The sequence below is a fragment of the Pongo abelii genome, chromosome X (genome assembly GCF_028885655.2).
Source record: "Pongo abelii isolate AG06213 chromosome X, NHGRI_mPonAbe1-v2.0_pri, whole genome shotgun sequence".
Lineage (NCBI taxonomy): Eukaryota > Metazoa > Chordata > Mammalia > Primates > Hominidae > Pongo > Pongo abelii.
This window is the reverse complement of record NC_072008.2, coordinates 49,302,158-49,327,359: the sequence shown is the minus strand read 5'-3', so window position 1 is coordinate 49,327,359 and position 25,202 is coordinate 49,302,158. Positions and strand designations below refer to the sequence as shown.

Genomic DNA, 25,202 nt, shown 5'->3' with positions numbered 1-25,202 from the left:
CAACCACATGCACAGTCCTGATCAATGAGAGGGCAGCAGAGGTGGGGCATCCAGAGGGCTCTTAAAACAGGGCAGCCCCTGGCCCGGGAGCGGTGGCTCACACCCGTAATCCCAGCACTTTGGGAGGCCAAGGCCAGCGGATCACCAGGTCAGGAGTTTGAGACCAGCCTGCCCAAAATGGCAAAACCCCATCTCTACTAAAAATACAAAAATTAGCCAGGTGTGGTGGCAGGCACCTGTAATCCCAGCTACTCAGGAGGCTGAGGAAGGAGAATCACTTGAACCTGGGAGGCGGAGGCTGCAGTGAGCCGAGATCGTGCCACTGCACTCCAGCCTGGGTGACAAGAGCAAGACTCCATCTCAAAAAACAAAACAACAAGAACGGGGCAGCCCCGGCCCTTCCCCATCCCTCCTCTTCTTGACTCAGTAAGGCTGTGGTGGTCAGCTCGGGATCATAAGGTGGCCATGAAGAAAAGTCCTGGAAACCTCAGACACAACTCCCTTGAGCTGCCAAAGTAATTCTCACCACGTGGGAGAAATTCAACTCTCAGACTGTCCTCCAATTTCCCACCTCTGGTCAATGGCAGGCACCCCTTCTGCCAAGAAGCTACCATGACCACCACATTCAAGTTAAACCTGGACCTCCCGCCATCCCCAGTCAGGCCAATGAGACAGTGGGGAAACAGGCCTGGTGAGGATACTTCCTGCTAGTTTTCTTGCCTTCTCAGCCTAGGGTGTGGGTATGGCTGGGACTGGCTGTGAGGCTCCTTTTTATAAGGCAAGCACCCACTTTCTCATGGATTCTACCATTTCATATCCCGTGGAGCCAGTCAAGATGGCTGCTCTATTTTCAGTTAGTTTTTTGGGGGCAATGGATGGGCAGGGGATTGACCTGACAGAGACCCACTCCCTCATTCCTTCATTACTCATCGGCTCTGCTGGCCAGGGATGTGGGGTTCTCCACCTGCTCAAAGTCAAAAGGCTTTCTCCAGGTTTTTTAACAGCTTGTACTTTATTACATATGCAACCTTACCATGCCTGCCAGTTAACTCCCCTCCCACCAATGTTATCCTCGTGATATCAGCTCCCTCTTGGGGCCACTGAGCTGCCCCTCTTTCCTTCTGGGCTGGAGTAGTGGTGCCCCTCAAGCAGGCAATGGGCAGGGGGAGATCCACAATTAATCGTCGCAGTTCTCTTAAAAGTATTAACACTTAAATAAGCACTCTTGGGGAGCTGCAAAGGATATTCAGGATGGGATGCAGTGGGAGGCTACCCCTCATCCAAGGTACAGGCTGGAATGAGCTACAGCTGGTCTATCGTGGGCCTCAGAAGGTGAAGAGGGACCGTATTCTGGGGCTTAGTGTGGGTGGGGCATATCCTCCCCAAACTTGTTCTGGTGGGCGATGTTCTTCACATCTAGGAGAGCCTGAGGAGGAGGCAAGAATAGGGCAGGTGAGAGAGAGTGAGGACCCCTCTACCTCGGCTGCAGGGCTGCCCCCACTCCAGCCCTCAACCACTCTGTCTTCTGGACTATCCCACAGCCCCCGCCCCATGCAAAATAATCACATGAGGCAGCCATGCAGAGGGGCCTGTGGTCTCCCTTTACCCAATCACAGAAGGGGTGTGTGTGTGGGGGGTGAGTGTGCACGTGTCGAAGGGTCTACCCAGGGCCCACCTGGTGGTGGACATAGGCCTGACAGTAGTAACACCAGGCTGACAGGTCGATGTAGCTGAGGACCAGCGGGTGTCCAGAATTTCCATGGTGTTGGAGCATGTGGCCATTGATGTAACGACCACAGTAGACCTGAGGTTGGGGGTGTGAGTGTCAGGTGGGGGTCAGCATCCCCCTGCAGTTTGCTCCCGGGCCAACCTCCGCCCCATCCCCTTCCTCTGCTCCATACCTGATAGCAAGAGAGACACACCCAATTCTCTTGGATTGTTCCACAGTCCCCACAAGGTTGGGTCACGTCTAGGCCTGCTGCAGGTATGGGGCATACTGCCACCAAATGGGGACACCAGGGCAGTGGTGTCACAGCATAAAATATGGCCTGGAGTGGGTGGGTGAAACTAGGTAAGCTGAAGACCCCATCTCCCCATTATATGTTTATACATCACATGCTCCTACCTGGAGACACAAATTGGCAAGAGAAGGAAGCCACAGTCCCAGCCTCTCCCTGAGCTCACCTGATCAGTGAGGCCCCTAGATCCCTGCATCAGCATCGAATCAGCCATGTCCTGACCTCCAGCTGCCTCTCCTAGTAGGTTCTCCTCTCCTGGGGCCTGAGATTCTGAGGCCCCCTGGACACGCAGAAGTAAGAGATGTATCAGAGAAGCCCGAGTCTTGCCCCTTCTTGCCCCTACCTGGGTGTGGTGGGCCTTACCTGAGATTCGCTGCCTAGCTCCAAGGTCCTGAGACTCCCAATCAGTGTACTGGGAAATATCTGGGGTGTAGTTCCCTGCACAGGTGAGGTTGGGGGGGTCTGGTGGTCTGTGCTCGAGGCTAGAGGAGTTTGGATCAGCTCGGTGCCCCCTGGAGCCTCCTCTGACGTAGTCTGGTCCAGTGTGGCTCCCTCCATGGCTGCCTCCGAGGTGGTCTGGGCCAGTGTAGCTCCTCCTACAGCCTCCTCTGAGGTAGTCTGGCCCAGCGTGGCTCCCCCAACAGCATCCTCTGAGGTGGTCTGGTCCACAGTGGCTCCTCCCACAGTCTCCTCTGAGGTGGTCTGGTCCGGAGTGGCTCCCCCGACAGCCTCCTCTGAGGTGGTCTGGCCCAGCATGGCTCCCCCAATGGCTGCCTCAGAAATGGTCTGGGCCAGAGTGGCTCCCCCTGTGGCTGCCTCTGAGGGCTGGTCCTGAGTGAGGACCACCACAGCTGTCTCTGACTTAGTCTGGCCTGGAGTGGACTCTTCCCCAAATGATGCCGAGGTGACTTTCCCCATGCCTGCTTCCAGAACCTTCTTTTCTCGTGTGGTCATCCGCTCAGCTAACCTAGGTTTGGCTGGTTGGGGTGCCTTCTTGGTGACCAACTTAGAACTGGAGGGTCCCTCTCTGTCTTCTACCTCTGGAACCAGGGAGGGAGATCCTTGAGTATGGGTACTGTCCCCCTTCCTGCCTCTAATCCCTGCCCCTCAGCCCCCTCCTTCCCTGAGTTCCCCCCATCGCCCCCAAATCCACTCACTCATGACCCGTAAGCTGCGCCAGTATCTGCGATGGACTTGGATGGTCTCAGTGATTGAGGCCAGGGCCCCTGATAGTGGGGGCCGTGGCAGGGTCAGCAGGGGTGGCGGGTCTCCAAGGAGGGAGCGAGTGCAGGCAGCCATGGACTCTGAGATGGATGTCAGGTTATAGCCACCCTTTGTTAAGGAAAAGGGGAGGGAAAGGTATGGTGGGGGTTCATTGGGGAATTTGGAGGGCAACATGTCCTGCCTCCCCAATCCTCCCTACTGAGCCCTGAAAGTCTGAAGAGGGAGGGGGAGTACTGGGAACAAGTGAACAGAACCCACACCTTTAAGATGGGCAGCACCCACTGTGTAAGGTGGTTGTTGTGGGGAGTAAATTGTGATGTAAAGTGCAAGATAACAATACTGATAAAAGCATTAGTAACAGCTGACATTTATTGTTTGCTGTGTGCCAGACCCGATTTTAAGTACTTCATGCATATTAACTCAATCCTCACAACCACAGGCGCTAATCTATACAGGAACTTGCCTTCATGCCATACAGAAATCCGTCTTCACACTGTCCAGGAACCCCTGGCCTCACATCATACAGTAACCACTGACCTGACCTGCACAAGACGACTGCTGTGAACCCATACAAAAGCCCCTGCCCTGACCTAGTACAGGAACAACTGGACTCTTTCTCCACATGGACTCCTGTATTGACTTTTTTTACACTTTACAGGAATCCCAGTCGCAATTCTTTTTACAGATAAAGAAACTGAGGCTCAGAGTGGTTAGATGACTTGTCCGAGGTCATAACAGCTGAAGAGGCAGCACTGGGGTTTGAACTTGGGCTCTCTGATGGAGTCATCTGTGTTCTTAACTCCCACTGTGTCCTGTCACAAGCAGTACTGGGCACATAGTAAGTGGGACTTTTGCAAGCCAATTAATTTCTCTGTGACTTATTTTCCTCATCTGTAAAGTGGTGAAAATAACAGCACAGGCCGGGCGTGGTGGCTCACCCCTATAATCCCAGCACTTTGGGAGGCCAAGGCGGGAAGATTACCTGAGGTCAGGAGTTTGAGGCCAGCCTGGCCAACATGGTGAAACCCCATCTCTACTAAAAATACAAAAATTAGCCAGGCGTGGTGGCACGCACCTGTAGTCCCAGCTATTCGGGAGGCTGAGGCATGAGAATTGCTTGCTCAAGCCTGGGAGATGGAGGCTGCGGTGAGCCGAGATAGTGCCATTTGCACTCCAGCCTGGGTGACAGAGCGAGACTCTGTCTCAAAAGGAAAAAAAAAAAAAAAAAAAAGAGGCAGGTACGGTGGCTCATGCCTGTAATCCCAACACTTTGGGAGGCTGAGGCGGGTGGATCACAAGGTCAGGAATTCAAGACCAGCCTGGCCAACATGGTGAAACCCCATCTCTACTAAAAATACAAAAAAATTAGCCGGGTGTGGTGGCAGGCGCCTGTAATCCTAGCTACTCAGGAGGCTGAGGCAGAGAACTGCTTGAACCCAGTGAGCTGCGATCGCACCACTGCACTCTAGCCTGGGCGACAGAGCAAGACAACGTCTCAAAAAAAAAAAAAAAAAAAAAGAAAGAAAGAAAAAGAAAATAAGAGCACAGAAGGTTGCTGAGCAGGTTAATATCTGAACAATGCATAACAGTAACCAGGGGCCAGGTGCGGTGGCTCATACCTGTAATTCCAGCACTCTGGGAGGCTAAGGTGGGTGGATTTCTTGAGGCCAGGAGCTCAAGACCAGCCTGGCCAACATGGTGAAACCCCATCTCTACTAAAAATACAAAAATTAGCTGGGCGTGGTGGCAGGTGCCTGTAATCCCAGTGACTCAGGAGGCTGAGGTGGGAGGATCACTTGAACCCAGGAGGTGGAGGCTGCAGTGAGCTGAGATCACGCCACTGCAGACTAGCCTGGGTGACAGAGCAAGACTCTGTCTCACACACACAAAACAAAACAAAACAAAAACCAGATCCAAAAGATCCAGCATTTACCATATGCCAGGCATTCCTCCATGATTAGCCTGCCTCGTAAAGATGAGGAAACTGAGGCACAGGGCGTGGGGATACTGAGTCATTTACAAAGGTCAGTGAATTTCCTTTGTCCCAGGAACTTGTTAGAGGCAGTTCAGGTAGAGTAAAAAGCACAAACCCTGGATCCAGGCTGCATGGGTTCAAGTCCTGGTTCTGCCATCAGTAAATGTGCCATCTCAGGCTAGTCATCACACCTCTTTGTGCCTCAGTTTCCCTGATCTTCAGAGAGGAAAATAATGAGGTAAGCTGACCCTACCTCATAAGGCTGCTCTGCTAAGTAACTGAATGAATAAGACACAAGAAGTGCTCAGAAGAGTGCTCTGCACATAGTGAGCACTCAATTAAGGATGTTAATGTTGCTGTTATTCTTATTACTACCCAGTATGTGCCAACAATCCCAGGCAGGGACACTCAAAGGAGATTTCAGGAAACTGTCCTGAGTGATGGTGCCAACATTTCCAAACTACCCTCCCACTGTGGGAAGAGGGACCAAGAGAGAGTTACCTCTAGGATAAGGATAATGTGGCCACTGGCAAGGCCCATCAGCAGGTGGGTGAGGTGGGCATAACCCTCAGGTGACACCTGGCAGCCCCCCAGCGGGTCCCCCCGTGCAGCATCAAAGCCAGCTGAGACCAGCACCAGTTCTGGGTTAAACTGAGGCAGGGAGAGAAGAGATGTATAAGCATGAGGGTAGGGGCTTTTGGTAGGCAGTAAGTGATGGCGACCCAGAGACATGGAGAAAAGGACAAATGAAGACATGGAGATGCAAGTCAGAGAGATGGAGACACAGAACCTGGAGACTAGGAGACACAAAAGCAGAGACTGAAAATGAAGAGGGGAAGAGAAGAAATACAGACTCAGAGGTAGAAGAAATAGATGTAGACTTAGAGACATGGAGATGGCAGAAAGGGACAGATAGGGGCCGGGCATGGTGGCTCACGCCTGTAATCCCAGCACTTTGGGAGGCTGAGGCGGGTGGATCACGAGGTCAGATTGAGACCATCCTGGCTAACACAGTGAAACCCTGTCTCTACTAAAAATACAAAAAATTAGCCAGACGTGGTGGCGGGCGCCTGTAGTCCCAGCTACGCGGGAGACTGAGGCAGGAGAATGGCGTGAACCCGGGAGGCGGAGCTGGCAGTGAGCCGAGATTGTACCACTGCACTCTAGCCTGGGTGACACAGCAAGACTCCGTTTCAAAAAAAAAAAAAAAAAAAAAAGAGACAGATGGGGACATGAGACAGAATGACACGTCAAGAGAGTGACATGAAAAACAGAGAGACAGAGACATGTCCTCACAAACACATACCCCAGGGTCAAACGTGGGACACACATACACAAGATACAGGGTTTTTTATACATGGTGCCAAAGAGAGGTGCTTGCACACTTCCATAACAGAAGATGGCAAAGCAAGCACCACACACAGAGAAGATGGTCACACAGAGCCACACGTACTGCCACACAGACAGTACCATATAGACCAGTACTATATATCTGCACTAGTCATGTACACACACACAGTTTCTCAAAGAGGACAATAACCCACAGCCACCCGGCACAGTCACATACACATGCCATCACCACACAGCCACAACAGCGACATGCACTCTGGTGTGTCCACAAGAGCTGGTTACTTGCACATACAGTTGTACACACACAGAAGGCTGTCCTGGCTACCCATGCACAGTCAGATGCACATGCAGATCCAAAGATGCACACCGGCGCCCAGGGTGACAGAGCGGTGCTCACACCCTTTCCCTCCCTCCCAGAGTCAGCCATACACAAGCCACCAGCCCCCCAGCTCACACAGAGGGAAGGCAGATACCTCCCAGTCAGAGACATACACACAAACAGCCAGGGCAGACAGCCAAACAGTGACTGCTGTCACACACAGCCTTCCACATCCAGAAGGTCCCACACAGGCTGTCACAGAGATGGTTGCATTTAGTGACATACAATATCACACCCATCACACAGAGAAAAGGTGAGAAATACCTGCCTGCACAGAGTCGCACACGCACATACTCAAGCACTTGTGATGGCACACACATACAACACAGATCCAGCCAGGACACGGGCCACTGCTGCATAGTCAGAAGGCCCTCACACACACAGTCAAGACAGTCACTCACACAGTGTCACACAGAGAAGGCAGTCATGTACAGCCACCTGTGCACAAATACACAAGATGATCACAGCCACCAACTGCCCTGGTAACCTCATTAAACACCCATGGGCTGTCTCGTATGATCAGCCACGTGGTAGTCACACACACATGCCGAGGAGGCAGGTCCAGGCTGCCACCTGCACAGGTGTGTCACATACATCCTGCGATCTATCCTGAGCTGTACCTCGTAGGCAATGGGAAGCACCAGGCGATGCCAGGCAGCTAGGTAGTCAGCGTCACCCATGCGGGGCCCGTTCCATGCCACGTTGACGGTGAAGCCTGTGCCCGCAGCCCGGCCGATCTGGCTGCTGGCACCCTCATCCCCCATGGGGAAGAAGGTGCCATGATCATAGCGGTGCAGGGACACATATAGCACACTGCCGGGGAGGGGGTGGGAAGGGGACCATGGCTGGTTAGGGGCTCCAGTACCCCTGAGGTGCTCACCCACCTCCCTGATCACACTGCGGCCCCTGACTGCAGCTCCTTACCTGGGGTCATCCTCAAACATGTGCTGAGTTCCATTACCGTGGTGGACATCCCAATCCACAATCAGGATTCTGGGGAGGAGACAGCACCTCAGTAACCTTGGATACTCACCCCCTGGAAGAGGGCTGGGCTAGACCCCTGGGGTCTGCAGGGGCATTTAGTGCTGAGTGGCAGGACCCTGGGTCCTATCAGTTAAGGAGAAAAGTCTGATCCTGGTTCCCAAGGGCTTCCCGGTAGGCCTGAGCAAGTGCTCGGGGCTGGGCTCTGGGCTCTTCTGGGTCATTGCTAGGGAACTGGACCCTGGGCCTTGGGCAGCTAATGCTGGGGGCTGGTTCGTGGGTCTTCTAGAGTATGCATCAGGAGCCTAGACCTGGGTTCTGTCGAGGCAGCTGCTATAGGCCAGAAATGCTGGGGTGGGACCCTGGATCCTGTTTTATAAGTGCCCAGGTAACATGATCTGGGGGTCCTATCTAAATAAGCACTGAGAGGCTCCATCCTCGGTCCTTCTCTGGGTAAAGACTGCACCCTCACTCCTTTCTGGGGAAGTCCTGGGAGCTGGACCATGGGGCATGAGTAAGCAATGGGCTGGGGGGAGCATCCAGGTCCCCACAAGGATCAGGATTTGGGGGGTCCCCAGGGAGTCCTTACCGTAGGGCACGCCCACTGATAGCCTGGGCATGGCGAGCAGCCACAGCCACAGAGTTGAAAAAGCAAAAACCGCAAGCTGCATCCTGCTCCGCGTGGTGTCCTGGGGGACGCACCACAGCAGCTCCATTCAGAACCTGGGAAGCAGCAGGGTGCTAAGATCAGACAGCCTGCCCTCAAGCTTGCCCTCACCTTCCTTTCCACCTTTTTTTTTTTTTTTTTTGAGACGGAGTCTCGCTCAGTCGCCCAGGCTGGAATGCAGTGGCGGGATCTCGGCTCACTGCAAGCTCCGCCTCCCGGGTTCCCGACATTCTCCTGCCTCAGCCTCCTGAGTAGCTGGGACTACAGGTGCCTGCTGCCACGCCCGGCTAATTTTTTGTGTGTTTTTTAGTGGAGACAGGGTTTCACCATGTTATCCAGGATGGTCTCGATCTCCTGACCTCATGATCCGCCCACCTCGGCCTCCCAAAGTGCTGAGATTACAGGTGTGAGCCATCACGCCCGGCCTTTTTTTTTTTTTTTGACACAGGGTCTCACTCTGTTGCCCAGGCTAGAGTGCAGTGGTGCCATCATGGCTCACTGCAGCCTCGACCTCCTGAGCTCACCTCAGCTTCTCAAAGTGCTAGGATTACAGACGTGAGCCATCGCACGTGGCCACCCTTCCCTTTCTCCAGTTCCTTCCATTATTCCTCCAGCCTCTAGGCCCACCCCCTCCCTTGCCCCTCCCCATGGCCCCTTTCCTCAGGCCCTGCTTGACTCTCTCAGAGCCTCCAGAAACAGCAGGTGGCCCTCTTTTTCCATTTCCCCCAGGTCCTCCTCTCCCCAGCCCACAGAGGACACACCTCTCCTGAGAGCACAGCCTCTACCAGGCGGCAGGCTGCGCCAGTGGCAAGCTGTGCACAGGCGAAGGTACTGGGGCAGATATAGATGGAGTCAAAGTTGGAACTCTCACGGTGCAGCTCCCGGGTTTTCATTTTCTCTGTGGCCCGGAGATGACCCACGTACTCAGCACTGGAAGCACAGAGAGGAGCACCCGCAGGACAGTGAGGAGTGTCTGTCCCCTCCCTGGGCCCCGCCCCCAAGACAGGAACTTCAGCCCCTCTCAAGTCCTGCAGCAGCTCCCCAGGAGGGGAAACCCAAGCTCCAGCCCCGGAGACCTCATCCACAGTCCTGGGAAGCCACCCACCCCAGGCACCGGGGTCTGACCTGTGGCAGGTGAGCAGCTCAGCCTCTGTGGCAGGGCGCGGTGTCAGGGTGAGGCAGCGCCCGGCAAGGCCCAGCTCCTCCAGACGGCACATGATCCGCAAGATGCGCTGGGGTACCTCAGGGTGGTGGCTAGCAGTGGGGAAACGAGAGGTAGAGGCTTAGTGCCTGAGGGGGAGGGACCCCCAACACCTACTCATCCAGCCCTCCAAATGCCTACCTGTCCCACAAGTTGCAGTGATTCATCATACTTTGGTCATAGACCAGCCCTGTGCGAGACTGTAGCACTGGCCATGTCAGGATTGGGAGCGCAGGGGGCTCCCAGGGTCCTTCCTCCTCGCTCTCTACATTGTCCTCCTCCATGTTGTCCCCCTCCACGGTATCAGCTACAAGGGGGAGGCCACGTTTGTCCTACCCTCTCAATCTGAATCCCCGTCATACTCTGGAACTCAGGTGACCCAAACAGAAAAAGGGGTGGGAGGCCTGAAACCAGGGCCCAGGGAGAGAGAGGGCCTGACCCTCTCCCACCAAGGCAGCACAGTAAAGTCAGTGGAAGTCTGAAGACAGTCTCCCCCAGGGCTCATCCCACATCCACCCCACACCAGGCCCACACCCCACTTCCTACTTGATCTCACAAGAACCTCCCAGAAGGGCTCAAGGGCTTCCAGAGCACAGGAAACTGAAGCCTGGGCACTGCAGGGCAGGGAGAAAATATGATGTCTAGGAATGTGGGCAGGCAGTGACGCTCCCGCTTTCCCCTCCTCCACCTGGGCTCACCTCCGGCAGGGGGCACCAGGTGACTCCAGCATGGGGCAAGGGTCTCCAAGAAGGGTGTGGAGCGAAGCACTGACGCCTTCAGCTAGGGCGTGGAGGTTATAGCCACCCTGGGGCAAGGAGTTGTGAAGGGGAATCAGGAAAGGACCAGACATGACCAGGGAATAATAATAATGATGATAATAAAAGAGTGCATACCAAATGTCAAGCAACAAGGAACTTAGAAGGGGGCCTCACTGAATTCACTGGACAATGATATGAGGTGATTACCATTATTATGCTCGTTTTACAGAAGGAAAGCGGAGGTACAAAGAAGTGAAGTGACTTATGCAAGGTTGTCCAGCTAGTAAGTGAATTCCTGGGCCAGGAACTCCTGTTGGACTTGAAAGCTTCGTTCTTAAGCCCTCCAGGATCCACAGGCTGAGGGACAAAGGTGAGTCACTCACCTCCAGAGACAGGATCAGCTTGCCTCCTGCCAGACCCATGAGCAAGTGGGTTAGCTGGGCGAACCCTGCCGGAGTGGCGGCCATCTCACCCTGGGGGGACATGGAGGGTCAGCCTGGCTCCGTGCAACCCACCTGCCACCCCAGGGAGCCTGCCTTACCTTGGGGTCCCCTTGCAGGGCATCAAATCCAGCAGCCACCAGGACCAGCTGAGGCTGGAACTGAAGGGGGAACAGACTCCATGAGGCTACCTACCCTCACAGCCTAACCTTCAAGGCCACTCCTCCTCCCAACACACCCCAGATCCCCAGGACCTCGAGGGCGACTGGCAGCAGGACGTGCAGGAAAGCAGCAATGTAGTCAGCATCCCGCATCCCCACCTGCAGACACAGGAGTGTGATGGGGGATGTTCAGCCACCTGTCCCGAGCTGCTGACAGAAGGGCGGGGCTGGGCCTCACTTTGGGGGCAGAGGTGGGTGGATGCTGACCTGGTTCCAAGGCACATTGATGGTATATCCTTGGCCTTGGCCGAAACCTGTGGTGGACCAGTTAGAGGCCTTCAGGTGGGGCCAGAACCTACCCTGCTCGTAGCGGTGGATGGAGAAATAGAGGACACTGGGGGCAGAAGAAAAAGAGGTAAGAGAGTTGGAGAAGTCAATCCCCATAGACACCCCCAACCCAACAGTTGCTAGTTTCCTCTACCACTCATTTCCCCATTCAACCACTCGTTCATTCTCTCATTCATTAATTTCCCCATTAATTATTTAATCCATGAATCCATTCTTCCATTAATTTACTCTTACATTCAGTCACCAATTTAATCATCTTATCATTTTTTCATTCTTATCTTTATTTATCCATTACCTCACTCGCTCATTCATTTAGTCTCTCACCAGAACCTCTCCCTCAGCAAACATCACTGACCCCTCAGTGCCTACCCAATTTCAGGCTCAGCTCTAGGGTCTATCCCAGATCATGGGGGCTCCTGACTCTGTGGGGTACTCTAGATCATGTCCGCCCACTATCTGCCCCTATGACAAAGGTAGTAGTAACAGCAGGTCAAACCCTGCGACACTGGAGGCCCAAATGGAGCATGGGGCTCTTAGCTGGGGGGAGCCAGCTAAGGCTGAAAAGAGCCTCAAGCCAGGCTGGGGAGCTGGGTGATTCTCTAGCAGGAAGTGGAGAGACCTGGGGGGTAGGGGTGAGACTTGCTTCTGTGGGTGGAACTGGAGAGGGGGTGCTGGCTGGGGCTGTCATGAAGCCAGTGAAAGGGCAGTTCCTTTTCCCCAGTGCCTTACAGGCCACCTCTACTACTACTTCTATTTTATAGGCGAGAGAATGAGCACTCAGAGGGGTGAGAATGACCGACACGCAAAACAGATACTGAAAAGATGCGATGCACGTGTTTTGACAGAAAGCCCAGCAAGGGGCCATGGGAGGGCTTAATTCTGACTGGGGAAAGCAAAATGAATCATCTATCATCCATCCATCCTTTTATCTGGTCATTTACCCCCTGCTTTGTTCCAGAGAGGATCTAAGGCAGCTTTTTTAGGGAAATGCAAGAAATAGTGGTATGCATTGAATCTAGACAAACTTAAGAGTCACATTTTAATGGGTTGATAATGTTGTGAAATTTAATGCAAGTGATATAAAAAGATTCTTAAAACTGAAAGAAAAGAGCTTAGAATTGGGGAATAAAAACACGCAAAAGCTCTGGTCTTGAGTAGGTGGAGGATGATTGCTTTATTTTTGACAGTGATAGATAAATCTTGGTTCTAAACTTTTAGTAAGTTAATCATTAGAGGAAGAGAAACACAGTAGGACATAAACATTATCATCAGAGGGCTGGGTGCAGTGGCTCACGCCTGTAATCCCAGCACTTTGGGAGGCCAAGGTGGGCGGATCACTAGAGGCCAGGAGCTCGAAACCAGCATGGCCAACATGGCGAAACCCTATCTCTACTAAAAATACAAAAAATTTGCTGGGCGTGGTGGCGTGTGCCTGTAATCCTAGCTACTTGGGAGGTGGAGGTAGGAGAATTGCTTGAACCCAGGAGGCGGAGGTTGCAGTGAGCCGAGATTGGGCCACTGCCCTCCAGCCTGGGGGACAGAGCGTGACTCTGTCTCCAAAAAAAAAAAAAAAAAAAAAAAGAAAAAAATATCATTGGGGAAGACAGGAATAAAGAAAAGATCTGAAGAAAGCTGACTCTAAAAGAGAGCCATCAAAGTCAACAAACAGCAGAACTAGCATTCAAGCTAAGTTTAAAAAGAAAACAGAAGGGAAATTCAAAATAAGTTCAACCACCTTCGAGTTAAATGGTGGATTGATAGCACAGGTTTACTTCCTCACCCTCCTACCACCCCAGTCAAAATACAGTAAAGAAATTGTAAACAAACAGCAACCCAGAAAGAGAGAGTGGAAGGATGTCAGAGAATAAGAGACTTCAATGAATCATCTAGAAAGTAGACTTGAGATTCCAGGGGCCCCAGGGTGCTCTGTCTCATGCTGAGCAGGATAAGCGGGCACCCAAGATAACCTGAGGTTTCCTTCCTGGAGAAATCCAGTACAGATCCAGGTCAATGCACACAAAATCCCTTCTGAAGAGCCAATTCACTGAATCACCAATGCAACAAAGTTACTTGTTTCTTTTAACTACTTAGTTTTAGATCATCTGCTTTCCTTGTCTTCACAACAGTATTTTAAGGATTATCCAGTTTGTCTCCCTGCTGCTGGAGTTCAGAGACTGAGAGATGGGGAGCTGGGAGATCCAAGGGCATGGACATGTTCTTTTTGTTTGTTTGTTTACACATGTTTGTTCATAAGGAAGAATGCACTGAATATATTCACAGTATTTCACATCTGTGTGTGTAATCAATAGTGTACCCATGAAAGAACACACAGCTATAGCCTCCTATGCATTTATTCAAACAAAAAGAATGATTAATGATATTAAAGAATTTTTTGAATGACAGACCCTTGGCAGATTAAAAAAATAATTATTGCTAATTTTCAGGTATTGATACTAAGGTAATGCTTTTCTAAAAAAGTGTACTTATATTTTAGAGATGCATTCTGAAATATTTACAGGAGAAATTATATGGTATCTGGGATTAGCTTTGAAGGAAAACAAGAAGAGGGCAGTGGGTACAGGTATAGATGAAATGAGATCGGCCAATGAGTTGATAAATGTTGAAGCATTAAATTCCAGAAGCCAGAAATGAACAAAATAAAGAACGTTGGAGGAAAAAATTAATAAAGATAAAACCAGAAAAATTAATGAAGTATTAAAAACCCACCATAATAAAACAGTAGAGATGACCAACAAAGCCCAAAGCTAGACTGGAAAAGATAAGTACAACAGACACACCTTTGGAAAGGCTGAGGGAAAAAAGAGATGTTACCCCAAAGAAGAGGCCTCCTTTGTTCTGACATCTGGCAGGATCCCATCTAATGCCCAGGTCCTTGCCCACACTTGCTAAAGTTGCAACCTGTCAGTGGACATTCCCTGTCCCCATTCTGGGGAAATGCCTTTCAGGAAAACAGACCTACAAACACTGCAGCAGAGTAGTCCTCTGACAGCCCCCTACAATGGGCCTTCATTCTTGGGTATAAATAGCCAAATAAGGATTGCTAGACATTTGAGGAAAACCATCAGCATAAAAGAGAAGGACCAAAAAAAAAATAATTCAACCAGCCTCAGAATAAAGAGACATAATTCAGACAACAGAAGAAACTTAAGGCACTTCCTTTTTTGAGACAGGGTCTCCCTCTATCGCCCAGGCTGGAGTGCAGTGGCATGATCTTGTCTCACTGCAACCTCCGCCTCCTGGGTTCAAGCGATTCTCCTCCCTCAGCCTCCTGAGTAGCTGGGATTACAGGTGCGCACCATCACATCTGGGTAATTTTTGTATTTTTAGTAGAGATGGGGTTTCACCATGTTGGCCAGGCTAGTCTCGAACTCCTGGCCTCAAATGATCCACCCACCTCGGCCTCCCAAAGTGCTGGGATTACAGGCATGAGCCACTGCACCCAGCCGGCACTTCTAATCCATACTCTATAAAAACAAGATCAGGAATGAGAGGACATAGAAACAGAGAGGAAGAAAGAGCTTTTGGAGTTTAACAGAATATCTAAATACATAATTCAACAGAAGGGCTTGAAGATAAAGTTGACAAAATCTCCCAGGTCACAGCAAAAGAAAAAAGAGACAGAAAACATGAGACAAAAAATAAGAAGCCTGGGCAACATGGTGAGACCCCGTCTCTACAAAAGATTAAAAAATTAGCTGGGTATGCTGGTGTGCACCTGTGGTCCCAGCTACTCAGGAGGCTGAGGCATGAGGACTGCTTGAGCCCGGGAGGTCGAGGCTGCAGTGAGTCGTATTTGTGCCACTGTACTCCAGCCTGGGCAACAGAGCAAGACCTTGTCTCAAATAAATAAATAAATAAATAATAAAAAAGAGAGAGACATAGAGGATCAACCCAGGAAGTCTAACATCTGACTAACAGAAGTCCTAGAAAGAGAACAGAGAAAACAAAGAAGAAATTATCAAAGATCTAATAGAAAATAATTTCCAAGAATTTAAGAAAAGCATGAATCTTCAGATGTAAAATGTCTACCTACTATTAAACAGAGTGAAAAGGCCAGGGTAAAAGTTTAGAACATCAAGGCTAGGTACAGTGGCTCATGCATGTAATCTCAGTGCTTTGAGAGGCTGCAGTGGGAGGACACTTGAGGTCAGGAGTTCGAGACCAGTCTGGGCAACATAGTGAGACCCTGTCTCTACAAATAATTTAAAAAATTAGCCTGGTGTGGTGGCACATGCCTGCAGTCCTAGCTACTTGGGAGGCTGAGGCAGGAGGATTGCTTGAGCCCAGGAGTTTGAGGTTACAGTGGGCTACGATCATGCTACTATACTCCAGCCTGGGTGACAGAGTGATACCCTGTCTAATAATTAAAAAAAAAAAACACCAAGATAACCTTGCAGAGAGGAAAGTAGATTACTTGGAAAGGAATGAAAAGCAGACACCTGTCAGGAACACTGAATGCTGGAAAATAATAAAGCAATGTCTAGAGAACAACCAACCTGAATTGGATTCTTCAGATGTAAAATGTCTTGGATAAGTGGATTCTCTGTAGTCAGCTGGGTAGAAGGCTAGATAAAACTACTACAGGTTGAGCATCCCTAACCTAGAAATCTGAAATCTGAAATGCTGTAAAATCCTAAACTTTTTTTTTTTTTTAAGATGGGGTCTCAGTCTATTACCCAGGTTGGAGTGCAGTGGTGCGATCTCAGCTCACTGCAACCTCTGCCTCCTGGGTTCAAGTGATTCTCCTGCCTCAGCCTCCTGAGTAGCTGGAAATACAGGTGTGTGCCACCACACCTGGCTAATTTTTCTGTATTTTTGTAGAGACGGGGTTTCACCATGTTGGCCAAGCTGATCTTGAACTCCTGACCTCAGGTGATCTGCCTGCCTCGGCCTCCCAAAGTACTGGGATTACAGGCGTGAGCTACTTCACCTGGCCCTAAAATCCTAAACTTTTTGAAGGCCAACATGATGCTCAAAGGAAATGCTCATTGGGGTATTTCGGATTTTGGGTTTTCAGATTAGGGATGCTCAACCACTAAGTATAATATAAATATTTCAAAATCTGAAAAAAATCTGAAATTTGAAATACTTCTGGTTCCAAGCACTTCATATAAGGGATACTCAACATGTACTTAGTAATGTCCCCTACTGACAAGGACTTGCTCAATCACTTTCTGCAGGAAGGGTAAGCTGGTCCCCTCCCGTCCCCTCCTGGAGGGAAGTCTGGCAGTGTATACCAGACTTTTAAGTATGCTGACTCTCTGGCCCAAGCAACCCACTGTTAGAAATTCATCCTACAAATAGACTCAGAGAAGTGCAGAATTACATATTTACTAGACTATTCACGGTAGAAGTGCCTGTAATAGCAAAAACTGGGAAGCATCTTAAAAGTCCTGGGGTTAAATAACCAGAGGTACAGTCATAAAATTGAATACTACAAAGAACAAGATACTTTAAGAGGTACTAACATGGAGAAATGTCCCAGATATGCTGTTAAATGAATAAAGCAAGTTGTCAAAGAACATGTGGAGAATTATTCCATTAGGCAGTGTGTTATTAATAATTATAACAATAATAATAAAAATTCAGACATCTATAGAAAAAATCTGTAAGGATATAACCTAAACTGTCAACACTTATTTTTGAGGTAATGGAAATTAGAGGAGACTTACTACTTCAGACACTTCTGTATTATTTAATTTCTTTAAACAAATAGTTTGTTATTTATTTATTTATATTTGTTTTTTACTATCTACTGAAAGGATAAACAAACACTTTGAAGCATTATCCTAATCAGAAAAAATAAAGCAGTAATTTAAGGTTCACTCTAACCCAAGGGTTAATCAGTGAATAAGATCTTCAAATATTTGTGGGTCAAATCCCATCTCTCCCAGTTCTTCTCTGTGTGACCTCTTAACCTATAAGCCTCAGTCCCCCTATCTGTAAAATAGGGAACCCAATAGTCCCTGCCTCAGAATGAAATTAGGAGAGACGGCAGACACACAGAAAGTAGCACAGATCCTGATCCCAGGATAGGCCCCATGAATGTGAATGCCCTTTCCTCCTTCTGGACCCCTTCTGGCTGGGCCTGTAAGGGTGGGTAGTGGCTGGGAGTCTAGCACCTAGGTGGGAGTCGGGGTATACCTGGGGTCCTGGTCGAAGGTGAACTGTGTTCCTTGACCATGATGCACATCCCAATCTACGATAAGGACCCTAGGAGCAGGAGAGAGAGGGGACTCTGTGCAAGGGGATCAAGGTGAATCTGGGGGAAGAGCCCAGACCAGGACACCCCACCCCATGCCACCCCCATCACATCTGCCCTCTGTTGCTGACCTCCGGATGCGGTGTTTCTGTTGAGCATAGCGGGCTGCCACAGCCACGTGGTTGAACATGCAATAGCCATCCATAAGACTGTGCTGGGCATGATGTCCAGGAGGCCTGGGCAAGACAAGAAAGTAACAGCTTGGAGTATGTGAGGGGTCCTCCTCTGCAGAGACAGACTGTCCCCTGCTCTCTAATCCTGGACCACCAATTCCTTTAATGCTGATGCCTAAAAATCTGCCAGGAACTGAGTAATGGAGGCCTTCAAACTCTCACCCCCTGCCAATCTACCCCTGTCTCCAAAAGAGATTTGAAAATGTTCATTAAAATGATAAAGGCTGGGTGCGGTGGCTCAGGCCTGTAATCCCAGCACTTTGGGAGGCCGAGGCGGGTGGACCACGAGGTCAAGAGATCGAGACCATCCTGGCCAACATGGTGAAACCCCGTCTCTACTAAAAATACAAAAAATTAGCTGGGTGTGGTGGCGGGCGACTGTAGTCCCAGCTACTTGGGAGGCTGAGGCAGGAGAATCACTTGAACCCGGGAGGCAGAGGTTGCAGTGAGCCAAGATTGCGTCACTGCACTCCAGCCTGGTGACAGAGCGAGACTCTGTCTCAAAATAAATAAATAAATAAAAATAAAAATAAAATGATCAATGCATTCATTCTCATACCCAGTCATTCTGTTGCAGGAACTTAGCCCACAACCTGTATTTTAAAAAGGGTGAAGTAACATTTTTATTTTATGTTAGTATAAAATAAAATTTTATTTTTAAAGGTACTAGCATATTTGCTGTAGCATTTTTTTAAAACAGCAAATGACTGGGGAGAACCAAATTGCCCATTAGTTGGGGACTGATTAACATAGAGTGCATTTACACAGTGGTGTTCTACCGGGCTCCAAGATACATACTGTTAGAGACAGGTTTCCAAGATGTGTAAGTGAAAAGATGGTATGAAGGGAGTATGTCATGTTACTACCATTTGTGGTTAAAAAAAGGGGAGGGAGGAGAAAGCTTTTGCATTTCATCAGTTCTGGGATGCCAATGATGATAAGATGTACCATGATTTTACATGCCAAAAACGAAGCAGAAAATACTGCCAATGGAATTCTGAGATGTCACTGTTTGTAAGATGCATCTGGATTTCAAGATGTTACAGATATGAAAAAATGTACACCTTAGAATCAATGAAATATGGTATTTATTTCTTGAATAAGACTTTATGGGAGGACACAAGAGTCAGTGGTTCCAATGACTACGTCCCATGAGAGGAAGCAGGTGTCTGGGTGACAAGGATGGGAGACAAGATTTTTAATTACATTCTCTTTTGTACCTTTGGATTCTTGAATCACATGAATATATTACCCATATTAATACATTTTACACTTGAAGGAAGGACTTTAAAACAATGTAAAAAGTCAAATGCTGTAGAGTCCTACCTAATGATGGCCATGCCATTCCGGATCTCAGCCCCCAGGACCGCATCCACCAGCCTGAGGACAGAGCCTGAGGCCAGGCAGGCACAGGAGTATGAGTTCTGGAGAGACAGTGGGGAGCCAGAAAGGGAATAAGGGAGAGAACAGCCCTATCCACTCAGCTGCTTCCCCCAGGGTGGGGTGAGCATAGGGATGGGGACCCCAAGATTGCCACCATTCCCTGCCCCCAGAGTTCTCATCCATACCGGATGCAGATAAACTGAGTCGTAGGTGTCTGCTAGGACACGGAGTTCTCCCTCATTCATGTACTGGGTTGTTTCCATCAGATCAATATATTCTAGGCTAGACACAGATGGGAGATGAGATTCAGGGCCCTGTCTCTTCCCCAGCTGAGCTGTCCATACACCAACCCCCTGGTCAAATTAGGGCTTGGCTCCCCTAACTGTCAACCTGAAGGAATAGCCAGGATATAAGACACATTCTGTTTCTTCCCTAGCCCGCCTCAGTTCCAGTAATATTTTCTGCTCCCCTGCAATAGCCACACCAAATCCTACTTTCAGGCCTTTGGCCACACTGGTCCAGCTGTCTGTTTTTCCCTTCCCTCAGTCACCCTCTTCATCTGACTCACTCTTTTTCTCCTCTTAAAGTTCAGCTCAGATACCTGCTCTGGAAGGTAGCTTTCCTCAAGCCACATAGCACCAGGCCTCTAAATCTGGGTTCCTGCAGCCCCTGGGGGAACCCCGATCACTCTGTCCACACATCCACCATCTATTCACACAATCAGATCGTGATAACAGTAATAGCTCATCATGGGCTGATTATATATCAGGCCCTGTTCTAAGCACCTGACACACATCAAACTCTCCTGAGGAACTTATGTTTACTGGTCCCCTTGTTACAGGCGATGACACAGATTCAGAGAGGCTCAGTGACTTGCCCAAGGCTGGCCACAGAGACCATGACATTCCTTCCCAAAGCGTTTAGCTTGCCCTGGTTTGTCCAGGGCAGGCTCCTCCCCATCCCTACAAGGCTCCCAAGCCTTCACCTGTGAACCAACATCAGCTCTTCCTTTTCAGCAAACCGGGCCTGGGGAGAGATGAGGAATAAAGGGGGGATAAAGGGTTAAGGCATGGGCTGCGCCCAGGTCAGGTCAGCTCCCTGCCCTTCACCCAGAGTGTTGGCTTGGGGGCCTTACCTGAAAGGACACGCAGCGATCTAGGAGGCCCTCCTGGATCAGTTGCTCCTTGATGGCATGGAGCCGCTCAGGGCCTTCCGGGAAGCTGGCGAGATGGAGGCACAGTCACAGATGCATGAGGACACTGGGGAGCTCCACATCTGCTCTCTCCACATCTCCCCATCCACCCTTCCACAGCTGCTTACCCCAAAACTGTGGTGTCAGTCCTGCTTCCCATCAGCTCTGGTGTGTGACCCTCTCCTCACCACTGTCACTGCTATTACCATACCCTCCCGCCTGGGCTGTGGCGGCATCTCCTTGGCCTCCCTGCTTCGACCCTCGCCACCTCAACAGTCCTTTCTGTGCATAGCAGCCAGACACCGGTTAAAACCCTAATCAGTTCATGTCCCTTCGAGGCTCCCATCCCATTCTGAGTAAAAGCCAAGTATTCCCCATGCCCAGAAGGCCCTAAACAATCTGTCCTCCATCACCTCTCTGACCCCATCTCCTACCTCTCCCTCTTTCCTTTGCTTCGCTTCACCTACACTGGTCTCTTCCCTGGTTCTCAGTTGAACCAAATACTCTTCAGCCAGCCCTAGAACTTTACTCTAGCTGGCCCCCCAAACCCCCGCCTAGAATACTCTTCCTCCAACTGTCTCCATGACTTACTCCTTCACCTCTTCAGATCCCTGCTCAAATAGTGAGGCCTTCCCTGACCAGCCTATTTAAAATTGAAGTCTCCTCCACTGTACTTTCTCCTACTATCCTCCCTTTACTGCTTCTCCATAACACTGCTCTTTCTACCACAGTGTATCATTTATTTTTTATTTTTTGTCTGTCTTCCCCCTTTACCCTGAAGACACAAGCTTTTGTTTGTTTTGTTTACTGCTGTATCCCTAGCTCCTCAATAGATTGTAAATAGGTATTCCATAAAAGAAGTCTTTTTCCCATAGTAAGTTAGTCTTAGGTTGGGATAAGGGATATAGATGTTAATTGGTAAACACACATGTATGATAATTAGCAAACAATGTCATGGGCTAGGAAAATGAGATCAGGTATTGGGGTAGGGTTTGGCCAGGCAAAACCTTCTCTGAGAAAGTTTCATTGGGATGTGAAAGGTAGCTGGAAGAGGAGAAGGCCGAAAAGAATCTCTGGGAAAGGGATTGGTCAGGGTACAGACCAGAGGCAAGAGGGTGCCTGGCATATTGGAAGAACAAGGGGACTAGTGTGGGAGAGAAGGATTGGCTGATGAGGTCACAGAGTGATGTGGAGTCAGATCATGTGGAACCTTTGAGGCCAGGATGAAAAATTTGGACTTTACCTTGAGGGCAACAGTTTGCCCTTAAAGTACTTCTTTTTTTTTTTATTTTTTGAGACAGAGTTTTGCTCTTGTTGCGCAGGCTGGGGTGCAATGGCACAATCTCGGCTCACTGCAACCTCCGCCTCCCAGGATCAAGCGATTCTCCTGCCTCAGCCTACCAAGTAGCTAGGATTACAGGTGTGCGCCACCACGCCCGACTAATTTTTGTATTTTTAGTAGAGACAGTGTTTCACCGTGTTGGTCAGAATGGTCTCGAACTCCTGACCTCAAGTGATCCACCTGCCTTGGCCCCCCAAAGTGCTGGGATTATAGGCGTGAGCCACCATGCCTGGCCTCCTTAAAGTATTTTAACAAAGACATCATCTCATACATATTTTTTTAGGTTGCTGCATGAACAGATAATAGAGGTGAGGTTGGAAGTAGGGGACCAGGGAGGCCTCTGCAAGTCTAGGTGAGTGATGATGATGGTGGCAGTGGAAGTGGTGAGGAGAGGTCAGATGGTGAATATATTTTGAACATATAGCCAAAAGGATTTGCTGATTCTTTTTGAAAAGTAAAGCAAATCGGAGGTTTCATCCTTCTGTTTCAGTACAAACGTCTCTTCCTCTATAAAGGCTTCTGGGAAGCCTGGATATTAGTTTAGGATCCTCTATCATACACCCTTGAATCCCCTGGTCTTAAGTCTGTCTTCATTAAACACCTCATACTGCTGTTGGCTGTTTAATGATCTGCCCTCCTACTCACCAATCCGCTCCTAGAGAAGAGACCCTGTCTGTTGTTTGGTACATTTGTATCACCAACTCTTGGCACACAATAGGCACTCAATAAATGTTTGTTAGCTACATAGAAGAACCCTTTCAAGTGTGAGCCCTACCTCCCCAAATCATCTGCTTCCAGTATCCAGGCTGGGGTAAGAAAAGATTTATTCTTGCTAATGGGCTGTAAGTGTGTGTTATTTTTGTGGTTTGGAGACAGCCTGGAGGACCCGGCCTCACCTGTCATCCCAGAGGCAATGGAATTCATTTAGCTGCTCATCCAACACCAAGCCAGTGCCAGCCAGTGCTTCAGCCTCAATGTTCAGATCCTGCAGAGGAAAAAAAAAAAGGAGACACAGATCCATTTTAGGCCCTGAGTCAGAGGGAACTGTCCAGGGTGGGGAACCTTTGGGTTTTGATTGTCATACGAGGCTAAACTGCAGCCAGGCCCTGCTCACCATCCCTTGCAGTCCCACGATTAGATCTTCTTCCATTGCTTGGCCGAGCTTCTTCATTTTGCCTTTCTTCTTTACCTCCGCTAGATTGGGGATGGAGCGGGGAACTGCTCCCTTTTTAATATTTCGCTTCTGTGAATCAGAGAGAAGGGTCAGAGTCCAGGGCATGACCAACTTGCTCCCTCTCCCCCTCATCAGGGCGGGTCTAGGGCCTCACCGAAGTGACACTGGAGTCCTGAGGGGGCGACTGGGGGTTCTGCCTACTTCTTCGCTGCCTGGTTGTGGTGGAATCCTGGCCGGTTGAGGTCATAGTTGAGGAGGCTTGGCCCCTGCCGCGGTTCAGGGGGTGGGGGGGAGCGTGGGTATGTGAGGGGGTTAGTGTGCCCTGAGGACCCCACCTCTCTGCCCTTTTCCAGGCTCCGCCCCCTCTATTAGATTCCATTCCTTACGCGATCTGATTCTCCACAGCCTTCCAAACTCCGCCTCTCTCAGGCCTTCTCCATCCACTCAGGTGGCCACTCTACCTGGCCCCGCCCGGCCCGCTAGACTCCACCCCTTTTACACGATTCTCTCTCCCTGGTCTTGCCCTTTCACGGAGCAATGAGCCCCCGGACTCACTCAGTCCGTTTTAGGGCCTGCCCTTTCCAACCAATCACCGCCCCTTCTACTCTCCTAAGCCCCATTCCCAGACCCTCTAAGCCCGGCCCAGACCCCATTCCTTCACGAACCGGCCCTTTCGGCCTATCTCCCGGGATAATCACCCACCCTTTCACTCAGCCGGCCCCGGTCTCGACTCCACCCTTAACGATTCACTTAACTCCACCCCTTATCGGGCCGGACCGGTACCTTCCACTCGGGCAGATCCCGCCCCTAGCGTTTCAACCAGCCCCGCTCCTCAGGGGACTGCCCCGTTCCTTCAACCAGCTCCACCCCCTGCCCAGACTCGACCGCTAACGTTTCGCTAACCCCCTTCAGCCAGTCCCTAGCCGCCTTCGGTCGGCCTCCGCCCCCTTCCCGCCTCCGCCGTCGACGCACTGTACTCGCCGCTCCACTCACTGGACGCAGCCCCTTTCTCAAACTCCGCCCTTGGCTCGCTCCGCCAAGTTTCTGGCGACCCGTGGAGACGCGAGCGCCCGGGCCTTTCTTTTCCATTGGGCCTGGTCTCTCGACTGCCCGCCCAGATCCCGCCTCCAGAGGGGACCGTTCCTCAAGGCCGCGCCCCTCGCGCGAGCCACACCTCTCGCGAGCTCACAAGCGGCGGGGCGGTGCGTCGGCGTGCTACGCCAGCTGTGCTGAGCCACACCTCTCGCGAGCTCACAGGCGACGGGGCGGTGCGCCGGCGTGCTACGCCAGCTGTGCTGCGCCTACGTAAAAGGCAGGCGCCGGCGGTTCCCGACGCGGCTGCGGCGCAAGCTTTCCTTTGCCTCGGCTACCGTCGCTGTCGTCCCGGATGCCATAGCCGCCGCCCCTCCGTCCCTGTCCAGTCACTTAGGAGCCCTTCGGGCCGGCGGTGTCTCGACAGCAAGCAAGGAAGCGAGGGAATTAGGAAGGGGCGTCTTCCCTTTTCCCCGCGACTTCCCGCGCGACGCACCGTGATGACGTAGCGCGAGCGGGCTGGTTGTGGCTGGGCCGAGAGCGAGGTTGCCGCTGGACGTTGGCTGGTGGCGGCCAAAATAGGCGTGGTGACGATGCTAAATGTGAGGATTTTCCGAGTTAATATTCACTACGGTGGTACACAGGAAGCACTGGCCGAATATTAGCTATTAATATTCTGCCGCAATATTCTGAGTGGAAGGAGTCTTAGTGGGGGCAGGGAATGGTAACGATAGCAAGTATTATGTGACAGGCATCGTTGTAAGCCACAGTTCTATGAGGTAGTTCCCATTATTAAGGCTGCTTTGCAGATAAGGAAACTGAGGTTACGGGACTTAACCATGTGACTTTGGTCAAGTTGCTGAACAGCTCTGTGCTCAGTTTCCTCATCTGGAAAGTTGTGATAATAATAGTGCCCAGGGCCAGAATGGACTTGAGGATGGGAGTTCTCATGGGCAGCAGCTCTCCCTATCTGCCTCCTCCAACGGGTAACCACTGCTCCCAAGAAGTAATAGAAAGTGTGTGTGCGCCTGGGGAGTCTGGGGAGCTGTCCCTGGGCACCCCCTCTCCCCCGCAACTCCCACTCCGTGTCTAAGTGTCAGCTCTGCAGGAGGCCGGTTTGT

General features: G+C 50.6%; 1 protein-coding gene across 9 annotated transcripts; it reads right to left on the bottom strand.

Annotated features, from left to right (window-relative positions):
• Window positions 1–993: 993 nt before the first annotated feature.
• HDAC6 (histone deacetylase 6) lies at window positions 994–24,244 on the bottom strand. Of its 9 annotated transcripts, none has more exons than XM_054544518.1 (29): window positions 24,224–24,244; window positions 23,204–23,315; window positions 22,990–23,118; window positions 22,772–22,860; window positions 20,477–20,561; window positions 20,327–20,367; window positions 19,527–19,623; window positions 19,285–19,382; window positions 17,857–17,961; window positions 17,668–17,736; window positions 11,422–11,548; window positions 11,248–11,313; window positions 11,095–11,154; window positions 10,937–11,026; window positions 10,494–10,600; window positions 10,342–10,409; window positions 9,937–10,102; window positions 9,720–9,848; window positions 9,356–9,524; window positions 8,517–8,650; window positions 7,871–7,939; window positions 7,567–7,759; window positions 5,719–5,868; window positions 3,176–3,350; window positions 2,382–3,058; window positions 2,185–2,298; window positions 1,902–2,048; window positions 1,676–1,804; window positions 994–1,426 (listed from the first exon to the last, which is right to left on the bottom strand). In XM_054544518.1, exons 2-29 carry the CDS (start codon window positions 23,294–23,296, stop codon window positions 1,358–1,360), a joined length of 3,645 nt encoding a protein of 1,214 aa, XP_054400493.1. In that variant the 5' UTR covers window positions 23,297–23,315; window positions 24,224–24,244; the 3' UTR covers window positions 994–1,357. The 9 variants fall into 9 exon arrangements, with proteins under 9 accessions (XP_054400493.1, XP_024096307.2, XP_054400492.1 ...); XM_024240539.3 differs by having other exon boundaries at window positions 24,043–24,234; XM_054544517.2 differs by lacking the exon at window positions 24,224–24,244 and adding an exon at window positions 24,022–24,171.
• Window positions 24,245–25,202: the final 958 nt, after the last annotated feature.